Source organism: Macaca fascicularis, chromosome 16 (genome assembly GCF_037993035.2).
Source record: "Macaca fascicularis isolate 582-1 chromosome 16, T2T-MFA8v1.1".
NCBI lineage: Eukaryota > Metazoa > Chordata > Mammalia > Primates > Cercopithecidae > Macaca > Macaca fascicularis.
The window spans coordinates 13,005,475-13,028,812 of record NC_088390.1 but is presented as its reverse complement, the minus strand read 5'-3'; the positions used below and the strand labels follow the sequence as shown (position 1 = coordinate 13,028,812).

Below are 23,338 nucleotides of genomic sequence, written 5' to 3'. Positions count from 1 at the left end.
GGCCGAGGCGGACAGATCACCTGAGGCCAGGAGTTTGAGACCAGCCTGGCCAACATGGTGAAATCCTGTCTCTACTAAAAAAAAAAAATACAAAAATTAGTCAGGCATGGTGGTGCACATCCATAGTCCCAGCTACTCAGGAGGTTGAGGCAGGAGAATTACTCGAACCCCGGGTGGTGCGGGTTGCCGTGAGCCGAGATTCCACCACTGGACTCCAGCCTGGGAGACAGAGTGAGACTCTGACTCAAGAAAAACAAAACAAAACAAAAACCAATAATCTCCTGTCCCTTAGCCCCTGGCAACCATCCCCAGCCCTGGCAACCACCATCCCATTTTGTTTCTCTCTGAGTTTGACCACTCCAGGTACTTCATATAAGTGGAATCATATATTGCATTTTCCTTTTGTGTTTGGCTTTTTTCATGTAGCATAATGCCCTCAAGGTTCATCTATGTGATGACAAGAATCAGAATGGCATCCATTACATGAACATACTACATTTTGTTGATCCACTTATCTGTAGATGGACATTTGGTTTTCCACCTTTTACCTACTACGAATACTGCTGCTACGAATACGAGTGTGCAAATATTAAGTCCCTGCTTTCGATTCTTTTGGGTACATACCCAGAAGTGGAATTGCTGGATCCTACAGTAATTCTGTGTTTCATTGTTTGAGGAACTGCCATCCCATCGTTCTGGGGATTTTTAACAGGAAAACAGAAATAACCAGGCAGATGGCAGTAGGTGCTGATGCTGAAAATCTGCCTCCTAAGAAGCTGGGAGGAAAGGCGGCAGGGCCGGGATGGGCGCTGGCAAGACAAAGCGGTAAAGAAGCAGAGTGTGAAGCAGCAGGAGGCAAGGCATGGAGAAGGATCTGCAGAGTGCTGGAAGTGGAAGCTCGGGTGGTAGCAAGAAAAGCGAGAGGCAGACGTGGAACACAGCTGGGGCTCGGGAACGGTGGAGCACTGGAGAACACGCTCCCTCACCCCTCCTTCCTGTGGACTTGCTTAAGGACACTTCTGCCTCCCCCAGCTCCCACATAGGTCAGCTTCCCCCAGGTGTCCACCAACACCTACCTGTCTTTACCATAAATCCCCAACATCTTAAGATAGCTTGCATTCACCTTTGCTCCTTTCACTGAATTAGCCAATGGTTCACTTCTTTGAGTCCATTTCCTTATCTAAAAAATGGCAATAATTATCCCTGCCTTCCCTCACAGGGTGGTTTGGGGTTTAAAAGAGTCCATGCGTGGTAGGGGGAGCCTAGACTCCCAGCTACTCGGGAGGCTGAGGCAGGAGAATGGCATGAACCTGGGAGGCGGGGTTTGCAGTGAGCCGAGATCGTGCCACTGCACTCCAGCCTGGGCGACAGAGTAAGGCTCCGTCTCAAAAAAAAAAAAAAAAAGGGGGGGGGGGGAAACAAAAAAACAAACAAACAAAAAACAAAAGAGAGACCACGTATGTTAATAATGCCTTGGACATCATAAAATGCTATGCGTGGTAGTTACCATGACTTTTAGCTGGGGAGTTGTGTATCTGAGGCTCACATAAGCCCAAGCCATGTGTCTACACTTGGTAAGTATCCACTTACCGGATGTTGTTGTGATTGGCCTTAGGCAACTTTTCACAAGCATTCCATAGAGCCTGAAGCTTCTTGTCTTGCTCCTGGATACTGAGAAATTGATAGGAAAAGTCATTGGTTGAGCACGAATCAATAGTCTCATTGGAAATCATATTAACCAATCATTATACTATTTGATACCAACCATTGTAACTGACCATATCAACAAGCTAGCATTAAAAAATTTGGTTATTATTTACCCCTCTATGTTCTCCTTCTGTCTTGTCCTGTGCTATTTTAACAATGCTTCCTCTGCACACATCAGAGGCCCCAAGTGAATATGTGCGAGAGCCACAGACCTGCTCTGGTGTGACAGGGCTATGGGGTTGCGGGAGGACACAGACGCCAGTCAGGGAGCTCGGCCCATGGGCTATTCTGAACCTGTATTCTTCATGACTCCAGCATGGAAACAGATCACGTTAAGTGGCTTGCAATGATGTGTCCTTTTTGAGTTTCAGGCTGTCTTGCACTGTCCTGGTAATCCCTAAGTTCAGCCCTTGCTTCCCTGGCTCCTCCTGGGACTCCCAGATGTCCGATCCTATGGCAGATCTGTCTGTGTCCTGCTGAGCTGGCCTGAAGTGCAATGTCTTGTTAAGGTGAGTGTTGGCCTCTGATGAAACTCAGCTTCATCACAGGTTCATAGTTATCAACCCAATAGCCCTGGGAGCTTTGAATCACAGAACCCAGACCAATTCAATCGAAATCTCTGAAAAAAAAGGTTCAGGCATTAGTATCTTTAAAAAGCTTCCCAGGACACAATGATGCACGCAGAGGGTTGGAAATCACTGTTCTAGGCAAAATTGCTTGGTTGAGAGGATGTGATCTTAGGTACTGCATGCATGTCATCCAGCGGCAGAAACAGGTTCTTGTTTTTCCCTGGTTCAAAGACACTGACCTCTTTGAGTCATCTGGATCATTCCTATGTCTTAATGGAGACCCACATTTGCAAAAGAAGTGGGAACACAAGTATCTCTGGACAGGTCCTGAAGCACTGAGCTATCCTGCCTTTATCTAACTGTATATCATCAAGATCACTAATATATCCAATAAATAATAAGAGTGACAGATTCCATCAAAGGATATGTTCTCATTTGGCTTCATCCCTAGGACCACATTCTTGTCCTAGAGAGGCAAAAAGTGCTGCGGTTAAGTGTCAAGGCCCTGAAACCGACTCCTTGGATTCAAGTTCCCATTCTACCACTTATTAGCCAGCAGGTAACCTGTAGTTACATACCTGTTCGATACCTCAAACTCCTCAAATGTAAAACAGGAGAAACAGCACACCCCACTTCACAGAGTTCTTGTCAAAATTACATGAGTTAAAAACATATAATGAGCTTAAAACCATGTCAAGTCTCTAATAAGCACTCAATAAATGGTAACACTTGTGATTATTAATATGATGAAACGCAGCACTCCCTTTCCATAATGAGATAAAAGAGAACCATATATTCAGCCAGCCTTTTAAAGTGCATGATCTCCATTCTACTTTGGAAATAAAATAGCATTAGGCAACTTGATTGGAGTTGGCTTTTTCTGGCCCTACACATTGGAGCCTGGTTTCCCTTCCAGGTCAGGTGGGTCTCTTCCAGGCCCAGTTCTTGAAAAAGTAGAAGGAGCAGCATCAGACACATATTCCACTGTTGTTTCTGACGGGCGATGATAAACAACACCTGTTTCTCACGGTGTTGTTGAGAAACACACCAACAACTAAATCCCGTGACTAGAAATCTCTAGAAATCATTTCCTTTCACAGGCCCCCACCTTAGGTGGCTATTTACTCTAGTCCTGCTCTCAGAAAACATTCTTCTCCCTCTTTCATCTCCCACCTGGACTCTCTCTACCCTCATCTCCACCATCTTTGCGCTGGTAGCAATTCTCCCACGCTGGTGTTGTGTGTTTGCTCGCTACACCGGTCCGTTCGCTCAGTAAAAGTACATTCCTCCAAACAATACTATCTACTTAAGACAGCTCTTACCTACGCCCAAGAGAACATACAATACCATCCTGATGCATGCATAACTGAGGAAATAAGCCAGGACTCAAAAACCACGCGTAGGAGCCAGAGCATGTATCAGGGCTAGCGGGCTTTACCTGTTCCATGCAGCTGTACTCTTCCCGACACATTGCTACAGCCCTGCGCCTGGCTCTGGGCTGCGGCCTCTCCCTTGGGCGCATCTTCAGGAGGGCAGAGAGAGAGGCCGCTGCCCACGTGTCATGACATGTGACCTCCCTTTAAGTTCATTATTACTTATTGTTAAAACATATTCAGTTATTATAGATGAGGGTAAAGACCCTGTGCCCACTCACTTGTCCTACTTTTCTGGCCAGAAGGAATCACTGCTGTCAGCCTATGTGAGCCCTTCCAGAATTTTCTTTCATACACTTACACACAAATATAGGTCCTTTCAAAATTCTATTGTTTTAAGTGCGCTGGTTGTTTATTTTCCTTTTTATAACAATAGAATGTCACAGGAGTCCTTGTTAACTTGCTTTCCTATCTGTTTATGTTAGCATGAACAACTCTACCTATTTTTAATTGCTCCAGAGTGTGCCATGGTACAGACACTCCACAGTTCACTTAGCCACTTCCCAACCCCCTTCTCCAATGAATCTTTCGTGACTTCTAGGCTTCTGCTATCTCAGATAATGCTACCATCAGTGTCCCTGGACCTGCCACCTTGGGCAAATGCGTAAGCACTCCTTCATGGCGAGATCAAGAAACGGGGTTGCAAGATCATCGGTTACATGCTTCTATAATTTCAGCACATACTTCCAAATAAACTGGAACTCACAGGACATTCCAAAACAAGGGGTACTCACTTGGAAGCCTGGATCCACTCATCATAGAGTTCAAAGGTCATAAGAGGTTCTGGCAACTCTCGGAGGTAAGATTTCAAAGCTCCTAGGCATGAATAAAATATTGGTCTGAACGGTTATGACATGGCAGAGACAAGACCCATCAGCCAGCACTGCCCACGTGGGTTTCATCTGGGGATGGGCCTCCTGACCACCATGTCAACAGCTAATGTTAGCTTCCTATGGAAATGCATATGAGGCTCTGACAGGGGACCTGGCCCCCCTTACTTCCTGCAATTACCTCGTCTTCCCTTGGCATGCAAGGAGGCCCTCCTTCAAGGGGCCACAGTACCCAGCCCTGAAACTGGGCACTGAGTGGACACATCTGAAGTGTACTGGGCAGCCACTGGCTCGAGTGTCCTGGACTTGTAGCCACACAGCCTCCCCACCCATCCCTTCCCTGTGAGCCTCCATGGCACACAGGAGCGCCCAAGAGGTGCCCACCTGCAATTGCGTGAGGGTCTGCCGAGTACTCCTGCACGTCCACCACGCAGCAGTCCAGGGCCGCTTTCAGCTTCTTCAGCTTGGAGGCAGAGGGGGCTACTCGGAAGAGTCCCTACCAGCAGGACAGAGGGTCAGCGCACAGCAACTCCAAGGTACAACAGCAAAGCGCGCAGACCCCACGACTGCCCGCTTCTTTTCTCCAAAACCTCTCAGATGCATTCGCCCAACACCATTTCCCAATGCCCTAGTTGCCTGCTTTCTCAATGTCTCCCTTTTTGCACATAAGCAGCTTCAGAGCAGGAACTTGTTGTGTCCCCACAGCCTCGTGCAGGGGTGGCTCATCACACTGGCTCAGTAGCTATTTAGAGGATAAATGAACCTTGGGCACTTAGACATCTTGTTCTTGTATGTGTAAGATAAATCTTGGAGAATAATTTGACTAAGACCTGGTCAGTCTGGTAAGTTGAATGTGAGACGGTCTACAGGGTGGGTGTGTGGGTGTGTTGGGAGGCACCAGGGCTATACTTTTTGTTTTGTTTTTGTTTGTTTTTTGAGACAGAGTCTGGCTCTGTTGCCCAGGCTGGAGTGCAGTGGCGTGATCTTGACTCAGTGCAACCTCCGCCTCCCGGGTTCAAGCAATTCTCATGTTCTGTCTCCCAAGTAGCTGAGATTACAGGCGCCCACCACCATGCTCAGCTACTTTTTTTGTATTTTTAGTAGAGATGGGGTTTCATCATGTTGGCCAGGCTGGTCTTGAACTCCTGATCTCAAGTGATCCACATGCCTCAGCCTCCCAAAGTGCTGGAATTACAGGCGTGAGCCACAGCGCCTGGCCTATACTTTTAGTCTATGCCTTCAAAAGTTATTTTCAAATCACTGCCACGTCTTCCAAGTGAACCATTGCACCTTAGAGAGTGAAAGAGAGTTATGATGCGAAAGAGAAGAGGAGAGGACTGTGTGGAGGAGAAAATGAATGCAGATCAGAGTTGGAAAGAAACCATGTCACAGGTAAGTGACACATGGGTTAAAGACCTATCAGTTGGCCGGGCGCGGTGGCTCACGCCTGTAATCCCAGCAGTTTGGGAGGCTGAGGCGGGCAGATCACAAGCTCAGGAGATCGAGACCATCTGGATAACGCGGTGAAACCCCGTCTCTACTAAAAATACAAAAAAAAAATAGGCGGGTGTGGTGGCGGGCGCCTGTAGTCCCAGCTACTCAGGAGGCTGAGGCAGGAGAATGGCGTGAACCCGGGAGGCGGAGCTTGCAGTGAGCCGAGATCACGCCACTGCACTCCAGCCTGGGTGACAGAGCAAAACTCTGTCTCAAAAAAAAGAAATAAAGACCTATCAGTTTCTGTTCCACCTTAGTTCCTTGCACTCAGTGATGCAACCCACAGGCTGATAAACAAGCAGGTAGAATAGTCCTTGCTCCTTTACTCTTTTATGGCCATAGAGACTTCCAATTTCCTTTAGAAAAAGTGTTTCCACTCTGGAATATTAAGCTTATGCCTTGCTAGGACCACTAACTCCCTTCTCAGTATAGGGTACATCAGATAAACAGATGTGCAAAGCTCTTTGGGCATATATGTGAGGAAGCTACATGAACGTTTGGACGAGTGTATCGGTAAGGCTGCTACGACAAAGACAGCAAGCTGCAGAATACATGAAAGGAGTCACTCAGATCTTCATAAAACCATGCCCTTGCCATGCAAGAAGAGCCAACAGGATTTGGTGATGGACAATGCCAAAGAGAAGGAAACAGCTGTCACAGACAAGGCTTTAGATTTTTGATTGCCTAACTGAGAGAAGCATAAAAACTAGGAGGAGGAGGGGACTGTTATGTTAGCTAAGGAGTCCTGTTTCAGGGGCGTTAGAGGAAAGTGTGCATGGAAATGTTGAAGGATGGCAGTGAGCACGAGTGAAGCCTTTTCACAGGGGGAATCCTCACTGAGGCTGAGGAGCAGCTCTAGCGGGGCAGGGAGGGGACCATGGTGCTGAATGGAGGACCCTGAGGCCCTTGTGGTCAGAGGCCAGAGGGAACCAGGGAGCCGAGGGAGCTAGAAGTTCTGTGGAGGGTTACATTAGTAACACCAGGCAGTGGTGTGGCCCAAGAGGCTGGCAGTAAGTCATCAGATTTGGCAACCTGGGGGTCCCTGGGGATCCCGGAAGACAGTTTTAGCCCAGGGACGGGGCGAAGCAACACCAGAGGAAGATCTGTAGGTGGTGGCAAGGATGCAGGCGCTGCAAATGTTGAGGGCTATTTTAAGAAATTGGGTAGCATAAAAAACAAAACCAGAGAGATTAGGAAGAAATATGAGGCTGTGGCTGGGCTGAAAAGAGATATATTTTTTTAGGCTAGGGGAAACTTGAACCTCTTTGTTACTAAAACTGCTGACACAAAACAGGGAAAAATTCAAGTGAGACAGCGAGGTCTGTTGAGAAATGGAACAGCCCAGAAAGAGCAGAGACGGGAGCTGGGAGACATCAAAGGTACTGCTCTTCAAGAACCAGTTTATGTTGATTAGATATTTGATGATACTAATAGATTACTGTTATTTTTTGGGTATAATAATGTGTATATACATATATTTTTAGATGGAGTCTCGCTCTACTCTCCAGGCTGGAGTGCCGTGGCGTGATCTCGGCTCACTGCAACCTCCGCTTCCCAGGTTCAAGCCATTCTTTTGCCTCAGCCTCCCAAGTAGCTGGGATTACAGACACGTGCGCCACCACCAGCTAATTTTTGTATTTTTAGTAGAGACGGGGTTTCACGATGTTGGCCAGCTGGTCTTGAATTCCTGACCCTAGGTGACCCGCCCTTCTTGGCCTCCCAAAGTGTTGGGATTACAGGTGTGAGCCACGAAGCCCGGCCTATTTTATTTTTAAACTAATTTCTTTTTATTTTTTTTTTTTTAGATAGGGTCTCACTATGTTGCCCAGGCTGGTCTTCAATTCCTGGGCTCAAGTGATCCTCCCACCTCAGCCTCCCAAAGTGCTGGGATTACAGGTGTGAACCACTGTGCTCAGTCAAAAACTGTATTTTAAAACATCCTCTATTTTATAGAGATACATATGCAAGTATTATAAATGAAATGGCATAATGTCTGGGATGTACTTCAAAATATCCAAGGCAGGGGTTTGGGGTCAGCAAATGGAGGCAGAAATGTAACAAAATTGCCCATAAGCTGAGTGGTAAGGTTCATTATTTTATCTTTATGTGTTTATGGTTTTCCATAATTTTAAAAAAATGATAGGAAAAAAAAAAGGTCCAGTTTATCTTTCTCCATAAAACTCTCTCTCAGGGATGGTACAGACCTTCTCGGTTTTAAAATGAGGCACGGTGCAGCGGCTCACGCCTATAATCCCAGCACTTTGAGAGGCCGAGGCAGACGCATTACCTGAGGTCAGGAGTTCCGGACTAGCCTGGCCAGCATGCTGAAACTCCATTACAGGCTCTGGGAGCCTGTAATCCCAGCTATTTGGGAGGCTGAAGCAGGAGAATCGCATGAACCCAGAAGGCAGAGGTTGCATTGAGCCAAGATCGCACCACTGCACTCCAGCCTGGGTGACAGAGCAAGACCCTGTCTTATAAGCTAAGCTAAGCTAAGCTAAGCTAAAAAAAATTGATAACAAACATGCAAATGCCTGGCACATAAAATGTGCTAAAAACATACATTTATTCCCATTCTTTTTCGAATATCCAGCATCTAGAACAGGCTGGCCTACAGGAAGCATGCAACATACACCCGCACGCTCACTGGCTTCCTTCTCATCCACAGCCCTTACTTTGTCTGAGTCTCCCTTAGAGACTTACAGACTGTTTTACGTAAATTAGGCTTAACTGAGGGATGCTATGCTCATCTCCCGCAATAAGTTTATAGTCTCCTGTCTCACTATCTCATACTTTGCTCAATAAAACATGTACAGCATGCCCTAAATAAATACTGATTGGCAAATCAGATCAAAGGAAGATGCAGGAAAAATATTCAAATAGTCTATGGAAGAAACCAAAGATGAGATGTATCTCCCAGGAAATGATTTACACAGCAATAAAACAACGCTTATCAAGAACTTCTTGGGCCAGGTGCAGTGGCTCATGCCTGTAATCCCAGCACTTTGGGAGGCCGAGGTGGGCAGATCACTTGAGGTCAGGAGTTCAAGACCAGCCTGGCCAACATGGTGAAACCTCGTCTCTACTAAAAATACAAAAATTAGCCAGGCATGGTGGCACACGCCTGTAATCCCAGCTACTCTGAGGCTGAGGCAAGAGAATCGCTTGAACCCAGGAGGTGGAAGTTGCAGTGAGCTGAGATCATGCAACTGCACTCCAGCCTGGGTGACAGAGCAAGACTCGGTCTCAAAAAGAAAGAAACAATTTCTCATAGACATTTTTTACACGTGGCTCTTAAAAAGTACTTTCTAATATATCTATCAATCACGTTTTCAGGATCTCTATAAAAGAGTTGTGATAAAAAAAGATTAAGAGCCTTAACGTTTAAAATTACCTAAAACTAGGTAACTTATTAAGCAAGAGGAAGAGGCAGAAGAGGAGGAGAAGGAAGATGAAGACGAGGAGGAGAAAGAAGGAGAAGTAGTAGTAATAGCAGCAGCAGGGCCGGGCGCAGTGGCTCATGCCTGTAATCCCAGTACTTTGGGAGGCCGAGGTGGGTGGATCACGAGGTCAAGGAATCGAGACCATCCTGGCCAACATGGTGAAACCCCATCGCTACTAAAAAAAAAAAAAAAAAAAAATTAGCTGGGCATGGTGGCACACGCCTGTAAGTCCTAGCTACTCAGGAGGCTGAGGCAGGAGAATCACTTGAACCCGGGAGGCAGAGGTTACAGTGAACCAAGATCACGCCACTGCACTCCGGCCTTGCGACAGAGCGAGACTGTCTCAAAAAAAAAAAAAAAAAAAAAAAAAAAAGGCAGAATGCCCAAATTATCCAAACATGTTAAACCAGAGGAAAGAATGGCTAGAATATGACCATCTGTTCCTCATCGTAATCCTCTCTTCTTGACAAATGAAGGCTCACGGTAAAAGGTAGGATCGATTTGTGTTCTGCAGAAGACGGGGCTGAGCCACTGTCTTAACCCATCAAGATTTGTGGGGGCTGGAGTGGAGATGGTACAGGAGGGAGGATCCTGTAGGCTCTGTCTCGTGCAAGAGGAGACCTGCCCGGGGCGGCGTGTGGCCATGCTCATCCCTACCTCCTCCTGCATCCCACACTCGAGCAGCATGGTCACACACGCCTCGATGGGAAAGGCGATCTCCCGGCCGCTGATGGTGAGGTGCTCCTCCAGCGGCTTCCCGAAGGAAGGCTTCTCCACCCAGGCCTCTGAGGGGAGGAGTGAGAAAGAGTCAGTCAGCTGTTCGCCAAGGTCACTCATGCTGGAATCTCGCTTTCCTTTGTCGTCCAGATTCTCCTGAGATTTCCAAAAAGAAGGAGGCCCAACTGAGCCTCCATTCTGTGGTTTTAGGGATAACAGGAGGACTGGGGCCAGGGGGCAGGGGATGGCCAGCCAATTGCGTTCAGGGCCACTGGGGTTAATGTTCTACGGGTACTCCTACACACCCCCGACTCAAGGCACCAGCTTGGAAGTAAGTCCTAAAGGCTCATCTATAGATGATCCTTTGGGCAGAGTGTAAGGGCCAACGACATACAGGGAATTCATCTCATCTGAGAAGCAGGCTTTCCAGCCCTCCCTTCTCCAGGGAAGGCCTGCACTTACCCTGTTGTGCTTTGATCTGAGGCAACACAGCCTGCAATAGTGTCAAGGACTTCCTGTGGTATTCAGCTTGCACTTCGATTAGCTGAGAAGACACAAGGCAAGCATCACCCTTAGCGAGGCGCAAGGACCCAGGCTGCCATGGCAAGCAAAGCGTTTTGCAGAAAGGTGCTTCCACATGGGGAAGGAGGTAGTCGCCCGTTCCCTCCTCCAATCTACCTAAAATATTGAGCGTGCTTCCTCTTTAGCCTCCGTAACAACAAAGTCACTACAAGTGGAAATTTGGGGAGCAGGAGAACCAGAAAGGAACAGGGGGAGCTCTTCAGAGCTGGAACGTGGCTTAGAAAGCTTGCCTTCATCACCACCCTTCCTCCGGTGGCACCCCACCCTCAGTGCAAAAGGCAACAAAGAAAGGGGCAACCGTAGCAAACATAAACGGAAAACACATTTAGAAATACATTTGCTGAGCCAGGTGTGATGGCTCATGCCTGTAATCCCAGCTACTCAGGAGGCTGAGGCTGGAGGATCACTTGAGCCCAGGAAATTCAAGACCAGCTTGGGCAACACAGCAAGACCCCATCTCTTAAAATACAAACAAATTTGTTTAAATAAATATGAAAAATAATTGATTTATGAGATATGTACGAGTTAAATATCATTAATTTGTACACATCTTTTGTTTCTGCAAAGTTAGTTTAACACATCACTGATCAGAAAACTTGTGGCTTGATGTGCAATCTTCTTCAAATACCCTGGAGGTGAGATTGCTTTGGTGAAAATGATGCAGTCCAAAGAACAAATTCCTTCAAAGTATTCTATTTTGACCATATGATTAGTTAAAAGTGGCCAACATGTTGATAAGAGCAGATGAAACTCATGAACACTAATTACTTCCTTTGATTACTGAATCCTCCTGTCCCTTCCCCAAAACTGGGCATGTATAAGGAAAAGAGAGGAAATTAATCTGTTTGAGGGCTTGTTGTGGAGGGTGGACACTAATATCCTTAAGTAAAATTAAAGTAAAACTAATATGAATTTTTAAAAAAATCAGAATATTGAAATAAATGGTACCCAAATGACAATTAGGCTCTCTTTCCAAGTCTAAATTGTAACGTCTAATGTCAAACTAATGTAAAACTCTAATGTCTTAGAGTTTCTAAAATTAAATATTAGCTTCATGAATACAACCAATGGAATACACCTGAAAAATTTCTACTACTTTAAAATAAACTTTCCACCAGGCACAGTGGCTCATGCCTATAATCCCAGCACTTTGGGAGGCTGAGGCGGGTAGATCACGAGGTCAGGAGTTCCAGACCAGCCTGGCCAACATAGTGAAACCCCATCTCTACTAAAAATACAAAAATTAGCCAGGCGTGGTGGCATGCACCTGTAGTTCCAGTTACTCGGGAGGCTGAGGCAGGAGAATCATCTGAATCCGGGAGGTGGAGATTGTGGTGAGCTGAGATTGCACCACTGCACTCCAGCCTGGGCAACAGAACGAGACTCCATCTCAAAAAATAACAATAAAAAAAAATTAAATAAACTTTCCAAGTTGGAAGTAATGCATATCAACTCCTTTTCCAGTAGAAGCGGCTTCTCTGCATTCTGAACCACTAATGAAATGTTGGAAAATTGCTAACAGCCCACAGTTGTTCCACCATACTTATCAAAGCATTTTAAACTTTGCAGAATTTCTTGTTTTTCCTCTCTTTACCTTCCCTCCTTATCATTCCTTTCCTTCCCCGATTATATATCAAGAGCTTTTAGGTCTTAGCCTTTTATTCCCAACTTTAAAGGCAGGTGAGCATAACTGATCATTTTTATTTGAACTTTTTTCTCTCTCAAAGTTTTCTAACTTGCTTTGCATTTACCCTGGTAAACAACCTGGGCCTTAATTATCTGCACCAGTTTATTCAAGTTTAGATGACTCAGATCCTGTTTCTTACTGTCTAAATCACTTTGATTGGTGAGAGGCAGGCAAAGAGGCCACATCAATCATCATTTACCTATCAGTCACTGTCTTTCATAAAAATCTAGATTAAAAAAAAAATGTGCTGGGTGAAGGAATTGCCTTCCTATCTCAAGCCCCTTGTTAGTACAGACCACAGTTTCTTAATGTCAGCCCTACTGACATTTTGGACTGGATAATTCATTGGTGTGGGGGCTGTCTTGTGCATTGTAGGATATTTACAAGCATCTCTGGCCTCTGCCCTCTAAATGCCAGTAGCACCTCCCTCCACAACTGTGATAATCAAAAATGTCTCCAGATATTGCCAACTGCCCACCAGGGGAAAGAGCAAAATCAATCCTGGTTGAGAATCACTGGACTGAGTTGCAATAATCCCGAGGGATGGGAGTGAGTTTGATTCTAAGGTTTTTGGAGAAATCCATATCAGGAGCATGGCAGGATTTATTCACTAGTAAAATGGTCAAAGTTCCCACCTTTTTCTATGATGTGTTCAACTAAGGGACTCTTAATTCCATGCCCACATTCCCTTCTCCTACAAACAGCCTTTAAGCAATCTCACCTTTCTGGGCACTTACCGTTTGAAAGTAGTTTGCATAGTCAATTTCTTTGGCCACAAAACTGTACATGTCGGCTGAGAGCTGGTCCTGTGCAAGGCAAAATATACAACCAAGGTAAAACATAAACCAATGGAGAGTGGCTAATGCATACGTCAACACATCATAGGGGAAAGAGTCTTAAACACTGCTTAATCTCAATTTTAATAATGCTTGATATGTTACAAGTTTCCCATGAGCATTTCCATACTTGTCAACCACAGCTCTGAAGAATGTGTAAGCTTGCAAAGAACACCTAGGTCAGTCATTTCCCCAGAGATTTTGACATGTGGACCACAGCTAGAGTGAAAGTCAAAGTTGGTGTAGAGGACTGATGTGCAAATTAGTTCCATCCATCTTTATAGCTTGTGCCCCCCAATTCTGAAGCAAGCTCCAAGTACACATTGTGCTACTGCTCTTTTGATAATGCCATTTCTTCTCTTTGATCCTTCCACTGGTCTGCTTCCCTTCATTCTCAATACTGACTCAATACTGACTGGTTGATCACAAGCATATGGGAAAGAGATGGAAATGCACCAGCTTGGAGGAAGCTTGGATAAGACAGGTGCACAGGGAAAGGATTGTTGACTCAAAACTTGGCAACATCTGGACTCCTGCAATACTGCACACAAATCTAATGGTGCAGTATTAGATTCAGTTGTCCATGAGATTAGATGACCTAATGCTGCACTGAAATCTGGAATGTTTTGTCCTCCAAGGAGAACAGTTTTCAGTTCTATGGAATCACTCATAGCATGGCATAATAGAAGTACATTTTGAGCGGAATGCAGACTGTCATTAACCGTATTTTTGAGCACGTCACTTGTCCGAACTTGCTTGCTCAAGTCATACGATCTCTAAGGTTCCTCCTTGTGCAGCCGCTCTAGGATGGAGATCCTTAGAAGAGGCACTTAGTTGAGGAGAGAAGAGTCTATGTGTTCAGGTTGGGGCAAACATGGCAACAGCACAAGAGCGCTGACCTAGATGCTGAACCAATGAAAGCAGGTAACTATATGCATCAGGAAGAGCCTGTTTCATGAAACCCCAAGCAATCTGCACCAACCCCATAACCCTCAGTCTCTCTAGCTGCTAATTAAGCCTATTCTTATTAAGAACACTGGGATGTGCAGGAGCAATCTGTTTCCTTTTCAGTATCTGTGACAGGCAAGCAATTGCTGAGAACATCATTCAAGAGTTCTTGTACACAAGGCAACAGAACAGAGTCACAGAGTTAAAAGAGGAAATGTGTTCTCTAGAGAGCTTGAAGTACAGATTAGACAATGCTATGCTTGGTCCAGTCTCACAGAATAAGGAAAGAGTAAAGGAAATTAACATTCTAGATGCCAGGCACAATGTTACAAGGAATTCTCTTCTAACTCTCTTAGGTTAAGTATTGAATTTCCAATTTCAGATCTGTAGGTAGCAGGAGATCAAGGATCTTATCTGTTTGTCACCCACTGTCTCAAAGTGTTTAGCATAGCAGGGGTGCCACAACTATTTGCTGAATGAACAGATGAAAAAAAAATTAAGGTTCAAGGATGGTAAATTTCCCAAAGAATAATAAAATGGGCTCAAAGATCACCTCGGCTCCATTTCACCAGAGGTCCCTTAAATAAATGCTTTGTAGGCTGCCAAGTTGGGAAGCAACCTTATCTGTCTTCCCTGCAGCAGCTGTGCTCAGGAGATGTCCATCACCAGCCAGCCAGCTGGAGGACGATACTTCAAGTCAGAGAAAAACAGAGTTAAGTGATACAAATGGCTCAGTAGACAGAGGAAAGGAAGGGAGGGCCTGAAGGACTAAATGTTGCATCAAATACACCTTCAACAATTTGGCATCTGTCCTTCTCTCACTGATGACCCTACAAAAATCTGTATGTGCCCTCAGGAAGAAGAAAGGATTTTTAAAGGCATGATTGGACTACTGTGCTATTAAGCTAACAATATAGATTCTAAAAAAAAAAACACACTTCAAGTAAGAAGGAAACTATAAATCAAATTCTCACTTGTCTAAATCATTAGCAAATTTTCTTTATAAAGGTAAAAAACCCTTTCATCATTAATCACCAGAATTTAATGCATTTTGAAAAATCACGTTTTCCAATTTTACAACTAATCCACACTCAGAAAAATTAAAAAGTAACCAAATTAACCTATAATCCCACCAGGCAGCTTTTTTTTTTTTTTTTTTAATTTATAGCTAACCAAATGTCCCAGAACTGTTCATGAATTGAGCAGACTGCTCTATGGTATGAAAATGTCTTATTTATCAGATGAAACCACATTGTATTTGGATTTTCTTCATGCTGCAATGTCTTTTTTTCACTGATCTATAAATTTCTGAAATAGTTCCTAAGTTTTAATCATGTGACTGTATAATGTATTTTAAGAGCTAGTAATTCAAAGCTCTAGTAATTCTTCCACATTAACTTTTGAAATCTTTTTTCATTCTTTGAAAAACTTACTACAATTATATCTACTTACTACAGTACTAATCAAATTAATTCTGGGAAATTCAAAGTGTTTATAATATTAACTCTTCTAATCTAGAAACAACTCTCAATTTTATAATGTCTTCTTGTTGTCAAAGATTGTCTTCTTGTCAAATCTTGTTAGCAATATTTACAATTCATGAGTTTGTGGTAGAATAGCTCATGATTTTATGGTAGATTTTTTTTTTTTTTCGCCCAGGCTGGAGTGCAGTGGTGCAATCTTGGCTCACTTGCAACCTCCGCCTTCCAGGTTCAAGCGATTCTCCTGCCTCAGCCTCCTGAGCTGTGACTACAGGCATGTGTCACCATGCCCAGCTAATTTTTGTATTTTTAGCAGAGACAGGGTTTCACCATGTTGGTGAGTCTAGTCTCGAACTCTAGAATCTCAGGTGATCCGCCCACCTCGGCCTTCCAAAGTGCTGGGATTACAGGCATGAGTCACCGCACCTGGCCAATGGTAGAATTTTAAATATTCTGTTGTTTAAAAAAACCTCCAAGGTATTTATAAATACTGGTCTTTTAAATAATTTTTCTTGGTGAAAAGCACACCTTGATTTTTATTGCTGACTTTCAGTTTCTGGTCCAGCATGTAAGGGGCTTGGAAGTCAGTCCTAACAGGTAAAAAGCTGAACAAACTGAAAGTCAACAACTCTTAGATTTGGCAGAGAAGTGAGTTCATAGAGCAAACTGCTGCCCTGAAAATTGGAGACACAGGCAGACAAATGCAAGAATTACAACTCACTGAAACAGAAAGCTACCAGCAGAAACCTCAGCCAAAATCAGTACTGGGGCAGGAAAACCAATACTGTAATTGACTAATTGATGGAGGCCCAGCATGGACAAGTCTGAAAGTTAAATCCTCCAGGGGGACCCACTTTTACCTCTAGGAGCTCTAGGACCAGGTTCTCACAGGGAATTTCAGAGAAAAATCCTCTCCTGCTTTCAGCGCTGGGAGGAAAAAAGGAGTCATTTTGAAATATACTAGAGTACTCCATCTTTAACAAGGTCTGCCCTACAGAGAAATTATTTTACCAAAGCCTATGGGGCTTTTGAAATTGCCTAACCTAGCAGGAGGAAGGGAAATACTCAACTCCAACCCACTCTAACCATTCTGTCCCACCTAAGAAAGGAATAATAATAATTAAAACAACAACAACAACAAAATGAGAGGCACTGGTGAAATTCACAGCCCTAAGGCACAGGCTCACCAAAGAAAGAGATCTATCACAGCACTACGAATGCTTCCCCTTCTCCCACACCTTACCATATCTCCAAAGAACTATGTACCACTCTTTATTTTATAACACATCATGTCCACCTTTCAACAAAAAATTACAGATACAGTAAAAGGCAAAAAACAAAGAGACTGAACAAGGATCAGAACCTTAATTGAAATGGCCGAAATCCAAAATACTGACAACACTAAATGCAGGCACAGATGTGGAGCAACAGAACCTCTCATATATTGCTGGTGGGAATGCAGAGTAGAGTCCCTTTGGAAGACAGTAGGACAGTTTCTTACAAAACTAAACATACTCTCACCATATGATCCAGCAATTATGCTCTTTGGCACTTGCCCAAATGAATGGAAAATGTATGTCACACAAAAGCTTGCATGTGGACGTTTACAGCATTTTGTTCATAATTGCCCAAACTTGGCAGCCACAAAAATGTCCTTCAGTAGGCGAATGGATAAACTGTGGTATATCCAGACAATGAAATATTATTCAGGGCTAAAAAGAAATATGAGTTGTTAAGCCATGAAAAGACTTGAAGGAAACTGAAATGCATATTACTACGTGAAAGATGCCAGTCTGAAAAGGCTACATACTGTAGGATTCCAGCTATATGACTTTCTGGAAAAGACAAAACCATGTAAACAATAAAAAGACCAGTGGTTGTCAAGGGTCGGCAGGGAGGAATAAATAGGAGGAGCACAGAGGATGTGGGGACAATGAAATTATTCTCTAGGATACTACAATGGTGGATACAGTCGCATACATTTGTCAAAGCTCCCAGAATATACAACACTAGGAGTGAACCCCTGAGTAGACTATGAACTATGGAAGACAATGATGCGCCAATATAGGTTTATCAATTGTAACAGACTCTACCACTGTGTGTGTGATGTTGACATTGGGGGAGGCTGTGTGTGTTTATGGGCCAATGAAATATATGGGAGGTCTCTTTATATTCCACTTAATTTGGCTACAAAATTAGAAGTGCTCTAAAAAATAAAGTTTACTGATTCAAGAAGGTTTGTGTAAAAAATCATTTCAAAGGTTAAAAAAAGCGCAAAATCTCTGTTTTTCAGAATCACAGATTTGAGACAGAGATCTCTGATGCAGGTCAATTTTATTTTTCTATGCTCTTCTGATTTGTTTTGCTTGTTTTTCAGGATCTCCTATTATCTGTACCTTGGTTTTCCATTATCTTCAACATCTGTCATCTTTTCTTTCATTCTTTTTGGCTCTCACCTTAACATTCTAGAAGAAATTCTCAAATTCTTCTCTACATCATTGGCTTACCTTTCTGCAGTGTCAATTCGGTTGTTGACTAAAATCGATGCCATACCTACATTATTTTTCTACTTAAAAAAATATTTCCTAATCTCATTCAGTTCCCTTTCCACTTTACTTGAAAATTTTATCTCACCTTTATCTATTGGTGCCTAAAATCCACATTCTCTTGATTTCTTCTTTTTTTTTTTTTTTTTTGAGATGGAGTCTCACTCTGTTGCCCCAGCTGGAGTGCAATGTTGCGATCTCAGCTCACTGCAACCTCCACCTCCCAGATTCAAGTGATTCTCCTTCTTTGGCCTCCCAAGTAGCTGGGATTATAAGTATGAGCCACCACACCCAGCTAATTTTTGTATTTTTAGTAGAGATGGGGTTTCACCACGTTGCTCAGGCTGGTCTCAAACTCCTAACCTCAGGTGATCCACCTGCCTCAGCTTCCCAAAGTGCTGGGATTACAGGTGTGAGCCACCGCGCCTAGTCCATATGCTCTTTAGTCGTATTTGAGGCACCAAGACATGCTGTCTGAAATTTATTGTTATCATATGTAAATACTTTTTAAAAGTGTTCTATTTTTGCATACTTTATTATTATCGTCAACATAGAAAAATAATCTATTCAGGATTATTTTTTGACCTTAAAATGGTAAGTATCTCTTTCCTGCCCCTCCCACCCACTCTGATAGAATCTTCTCAGACCTAAGTTCTGTCTGACATAAATTTAGTGACTCAGATCTTGTGGGGCTGCTGCTATAGAGGATGCATGCGGTCAACTTCAGAGATCATAATAAAAATTATTTTAATTTGTTGAAGTAAACAGACCAGGGAACATCTCTTTGTACATGATGTCTTCTGTCCTCCATGTTAGGTAAATGATCTGGCTGTGCCCAAACTCCTTGTGGTACTACTGCCTGACACGCCAAGGAAGGTCCCAGCCGTGTTTCAGGAAAATCCACACCAGTGGAAGCTCTGCCACCAGTTGGCTTCTCACTGGGTGTGGCCATGCTTGCCCATAGGTCTGCCGGGCTAGATGCTTTTGGCAGAAGGGATTCCAAGTAACATAAATGCTTTTCGACCATTCCACAGCCTTCCAAATTAGAGAGTAGTCATGGGTTCTTCCAGGATCTCATTTACTTCCCATGACATGGCACTAATTTTGTAATAAGGAGTTGTAGGTTCAGACTCAAGGTTGCCTTTTAGTCTAACAATATATGTGCTCTTCAGATTATAGGGAGGAAAAATGAGCTAGACATCTGTCTTTCTGTTGTTGTCTTTCCCAGACTCAAGTTTGATTTTCAAAAAGGAAAGATTACACATCGAAGAAGAATAAAATAGAAAAGAAGAGATACAAACTAAAAGAGAGAGACGACAAGGCTAAATGAGAAAAACAGAGATGTGAGTGAAGCAAGGATAAGAATTTATGTGAGGAAATATGGGGAGATAAAAGCAGGAAAGGTGATGATGGAAAGTGTCACCTTACAGTGAAAATCCTAAGACTGCAGCCAGTCTCCTGTACAAAGCAAAACAAAACTGACACTGCTGTCGCCAAGTGGATTAGGTTTGTAGTCACTGTCCTCTATTATTACATCATTGCTCACGGGTCCTTCTTCACTTTCTCTCCTCTTACTGAAAAATTATCAACTACTTATACTTCCTTGGATATATTGATTCAGGGGTCTTTTATAGAAAGCCTTGGGAAGAAAAGAGAAAGCAGGTACTACTTATGAAGAGTTGGGCTTGTCTCGTCTTGAAATAGGGAGCAAGGCAGGGTTTGGATGGGCTTCTGAAAGAATACAGGCAGGCAGTGCTGCACCTGCAAGCCTGTCTGAGGTCTCAGTGGGTTTTGTCTTATGGAACCCACCTTGACTTGGCTTTCCTGGTGGGCTAAATCTCTCTGGGTCCCAAAGATCTGGGGAGCTCTGCTTGGTCCTCAAAAAAGAGGAATCAGATTACTACTTCATTAACTTTCAGTCTACAAATTTGCACTTGGCTGATTTGCCACAATATAGGAGATCCTAAACACTTGCCTGCTGAGGAAATACAAAACCATGAAGAGATTCCATTCAAGGAACCCCAGCAAGGGGAGGTAGGAAGACCAAGGTAGATATTTAAAACAGTTGGCAATCAGCAAAGTAAAAATAAAAGAATAATCAGAAGCGAACTTTAACAAAATCAGCACTGAGCACTCTCAAGGAGATCAGCTCAGCACACAAATGAGACTCCCTTGAGCACAAAGTAGGGTTTCATGAACTGGATGTGATCATTTCAAAGTTCATATATTAAAATGGATGTAACAGACTAGCCAAGATAACTACAAAAAAAGGAGTGGGGGCTACCTTACTGAAGATTGTATTTGCTATGAAATCATTAGAATAGAAACTGCATACTATTGTCTCAGGAGCAGGCAAACAGATTAATGAAAGATAGAGTCCAGAAATAAATTTGAGTAATTAGATAGTGAAATTTCACGTCAGGGGGAGGTAGCTTATTTAACAAATGATGCTGGCATAAATGACTATCCATCTGAAAAAAAAAAAAAAAAAAGAAACCCCAACCTCACATCATATACAAAAATAAATTTCAGATGTATTAAAGTGTATAAAATAGGTGTATAAAATGAATTTAAAACTTTAACATAAAATTAAAGAAGAAAAATCACTTAACTTTTGCATAGAAGATGCCTAAAGGGCTACCCAGGATCTTTTCCCATGCAAAGGAAACACATTATTAAATTTTTAATGGTAGATGTCAACATAAAGTCAAAAGACAAATGGCAGACTGGAAAAGGTATCTGCAGCACAGCAGGCAGAAAAAAGTTTAAAACTGCTGATATATAGAGAATTTTTATAAATTGATATTTCAGAAAAACAATAGAAATACTGGGCCAATTGCCAATGCAAATAGGCAATTCAACAAATTAAGAATGCGTATAAATACATGAAGAATGTCCAGTAAATACATGATACTCATCGCCATTTATATTCAGGGAAATTAAGAACACAATAGTGAAGAGGTAGTTTTTCTTCCCTCACCAAATTGGCAAAAACTGAAAATAGGAGCAACATACATTAGAAGACGAAGGAAAATGTGCAGTTTTATATACTGCTGGTGGAAATGTAAAATGCAATTTCCTTTTCACAGAAGTAAACTGTCAATAGCTATGAAAATTTAAAAATGTATGCATAGACTCTGACCCAAAAATGTCACTTCTTGGAATCTATTCTATAGAAAAAAAATTACCAGGGTATAAGGATATACATATAAGTATATATTTATTGTATCATTTTTGGGAATGCTAAAAAATAAAACAAAAACACACCAGTTTGAACATCCATCAATAGGAAAATAGCTAAATAAATCGTGTGTGTGTGTGTGTGTGTGTGTGTGTGTGTGTGTGTATCCCTACTGTGGAATATCACGCAATTTATAAAAAAGACTAAGTTACAATTACAGCTACTAACCTAGAGAGATGTTCAGGATGTGGTGTTAACTGAGAAAAGTAAATGACAGATTAATGTAAACAATATGACCGTTTTATTAAAAACAAACATATAGGCCAGGTGTGGTGGCTCATGCCTGTAATCCTAGCACTTTGGGAGGCTGAGGTGGGCAGATCACCTGAGGTCAGGAGTTTGTGACCAGCCTGGCCAACATAGCGAAACGCTGTCTCAACTAAAAATACAAAAATTAGCCAGGAGTGGTGGCGTGCGTCTGTAGTCCCAGCTACTCGGGAGGGTAAGGCATGAGAATTGCTTGAACCCAGGAGGCAGAGTGAGCCGAGATCGTGCCACTGTACTCCATCCTGGGTAACAGAATAAGACTCTGTCTCAAAATAAAACAAACACAAAACAAAAACAAACATATAAATAAGTAGAAAAATGCTATCTATGACTGCGTATGATTATGAAGAAAAGTTTGGAGTATGATATCACAGGTGTTATCTAGCACTGGCTTCCTTATCCTTATAACTGTTATGACTGCTTGGCACCTAACAAAATGCACTGTCATAACGAAGTCTTAACAAATATTGGCGGCGAGGTTTCTATCCTGTTTGGAAACAGAAAGTTTGCTGGACAGGAAGGGGGAGAATATTAGCATTTTTCTTTATATATTTTTGTATTTTTTAACTGATTATGCTGAGCGTGTACTATTAACCTTTGAAGAGGAAATGAATATATTTTTGGCACAATAGCAAATACAAGAAGCAAGACAGGAATGGATAAAGCTACTGAACTTTTATTCTGATCTATTTGGATATTCACATCCAGCATCCCTGCTTACCACTACCCTCTCTTCTCTATTGAAAAAGAAATTAAAAGAAAAAAGAATTCTTAACAGAGGAACATAGATCTATGGTAGATAAAGAATGCACAGTAGGCCAGGCACGATGGCCCATGCCTATAATCCCAGCACTTTGTGAGGCCGAGGCGGGTGGATCACCTGAGATCAGGAGTTCATGACCAGCCTGGCCAATATGGTAAAACCCTGTCTCTACTAAAAATACAAAAAAAATTAGCCAGGCATGGTGGTGCACACCTGTAATCCCAGCTACTTGGGAGGCTAAGGCAGGAGAATTGCTTTAACCCAGGAGGCGGAAGTTGCAGTGAGCCGAGACTGTGCCATTGCCCTCCAGCATGGGCAACAAGAATGAAACTCTGCCTCCAAAACAAAAAAGAGAAAAGAATAAAAAAAGAATACACAGTAAAAATGAAATTGCAAGGAGAGAATAATTATGCTCCAGGAATACCACACATGCCAGATATTTGGCATTTATGCAGGAGTTCAAATAACAAATCAGCTGCACTCACAAAAAATCTTGCTTGTGAAGTACTAGTCTTACTTTGCTTGGTTCCATAGTACTGTTGGCTGGGAGACAGTGAATTCTTTAAAAATCTTTCCATGTTTCTAATTCTAGAGAGAAATTCTCTCTGATTCTGAATGTCACCTGAATGCAAGGTCAAAGCCACTTGCACAGGGTGGCCGTAAGAGAAAAAGCCAAAGGACAAGCTAAGACTAGACAGAGCCATGAAAAACAGAGATGTCCACAGGCAAACGGGTTATTCTCCTTCAAAACTGGATGTGATTAAGACAGGTTCCCAGAATAGTTACAGAAATGT

At 42.9% G+C, this 23,338-nt stretch overlaps 1 protein-coding gene across 10 annotated transcripts in view; it reads right to left on the bottom strand.

Moving 5' to 3' along the window:
• Window positions 1-23,338, bottom strand: part of ARHGAP44 (Rho GTPase activating protein 44) — a 203,354-nt gene that overhangs the window by 38,288 nt on the left and 141,728 nt on the right. For all 10 annotated transcript variants that reach the window (XM_005582936.5, XM_005582934.5, XM_065532790.2 and 7 more), the window contains 6 exons: window positions 13,200-13,268; window positions 10,656-10,737; window positions 10,134-10,261; window positions 4,924-5,035; window positions 4,444-4,525; window positions 1,591-1,671 (listed from right to left, as the gene is read on the bottom strand). In XM_005582936.5, coding sequence (XP_005582993.1) covers window positions 1,591-1,671; window positions 4,444-4,525; window positions 4,924-5,035; window positions 10,134-10,261; window positions 10,656-10,737; window positions 13,200-13,268 — 554 coding nt within the window. The remainder of the gene's footprint in view (window positions 1-1,590; window positions 1,672-4,443; window positions 4,526-4,923; window positions 5,036-10,133; window positions 10,262-10,655; window positions 10,738-13,199; window positions 13,269-23,338) is intronic.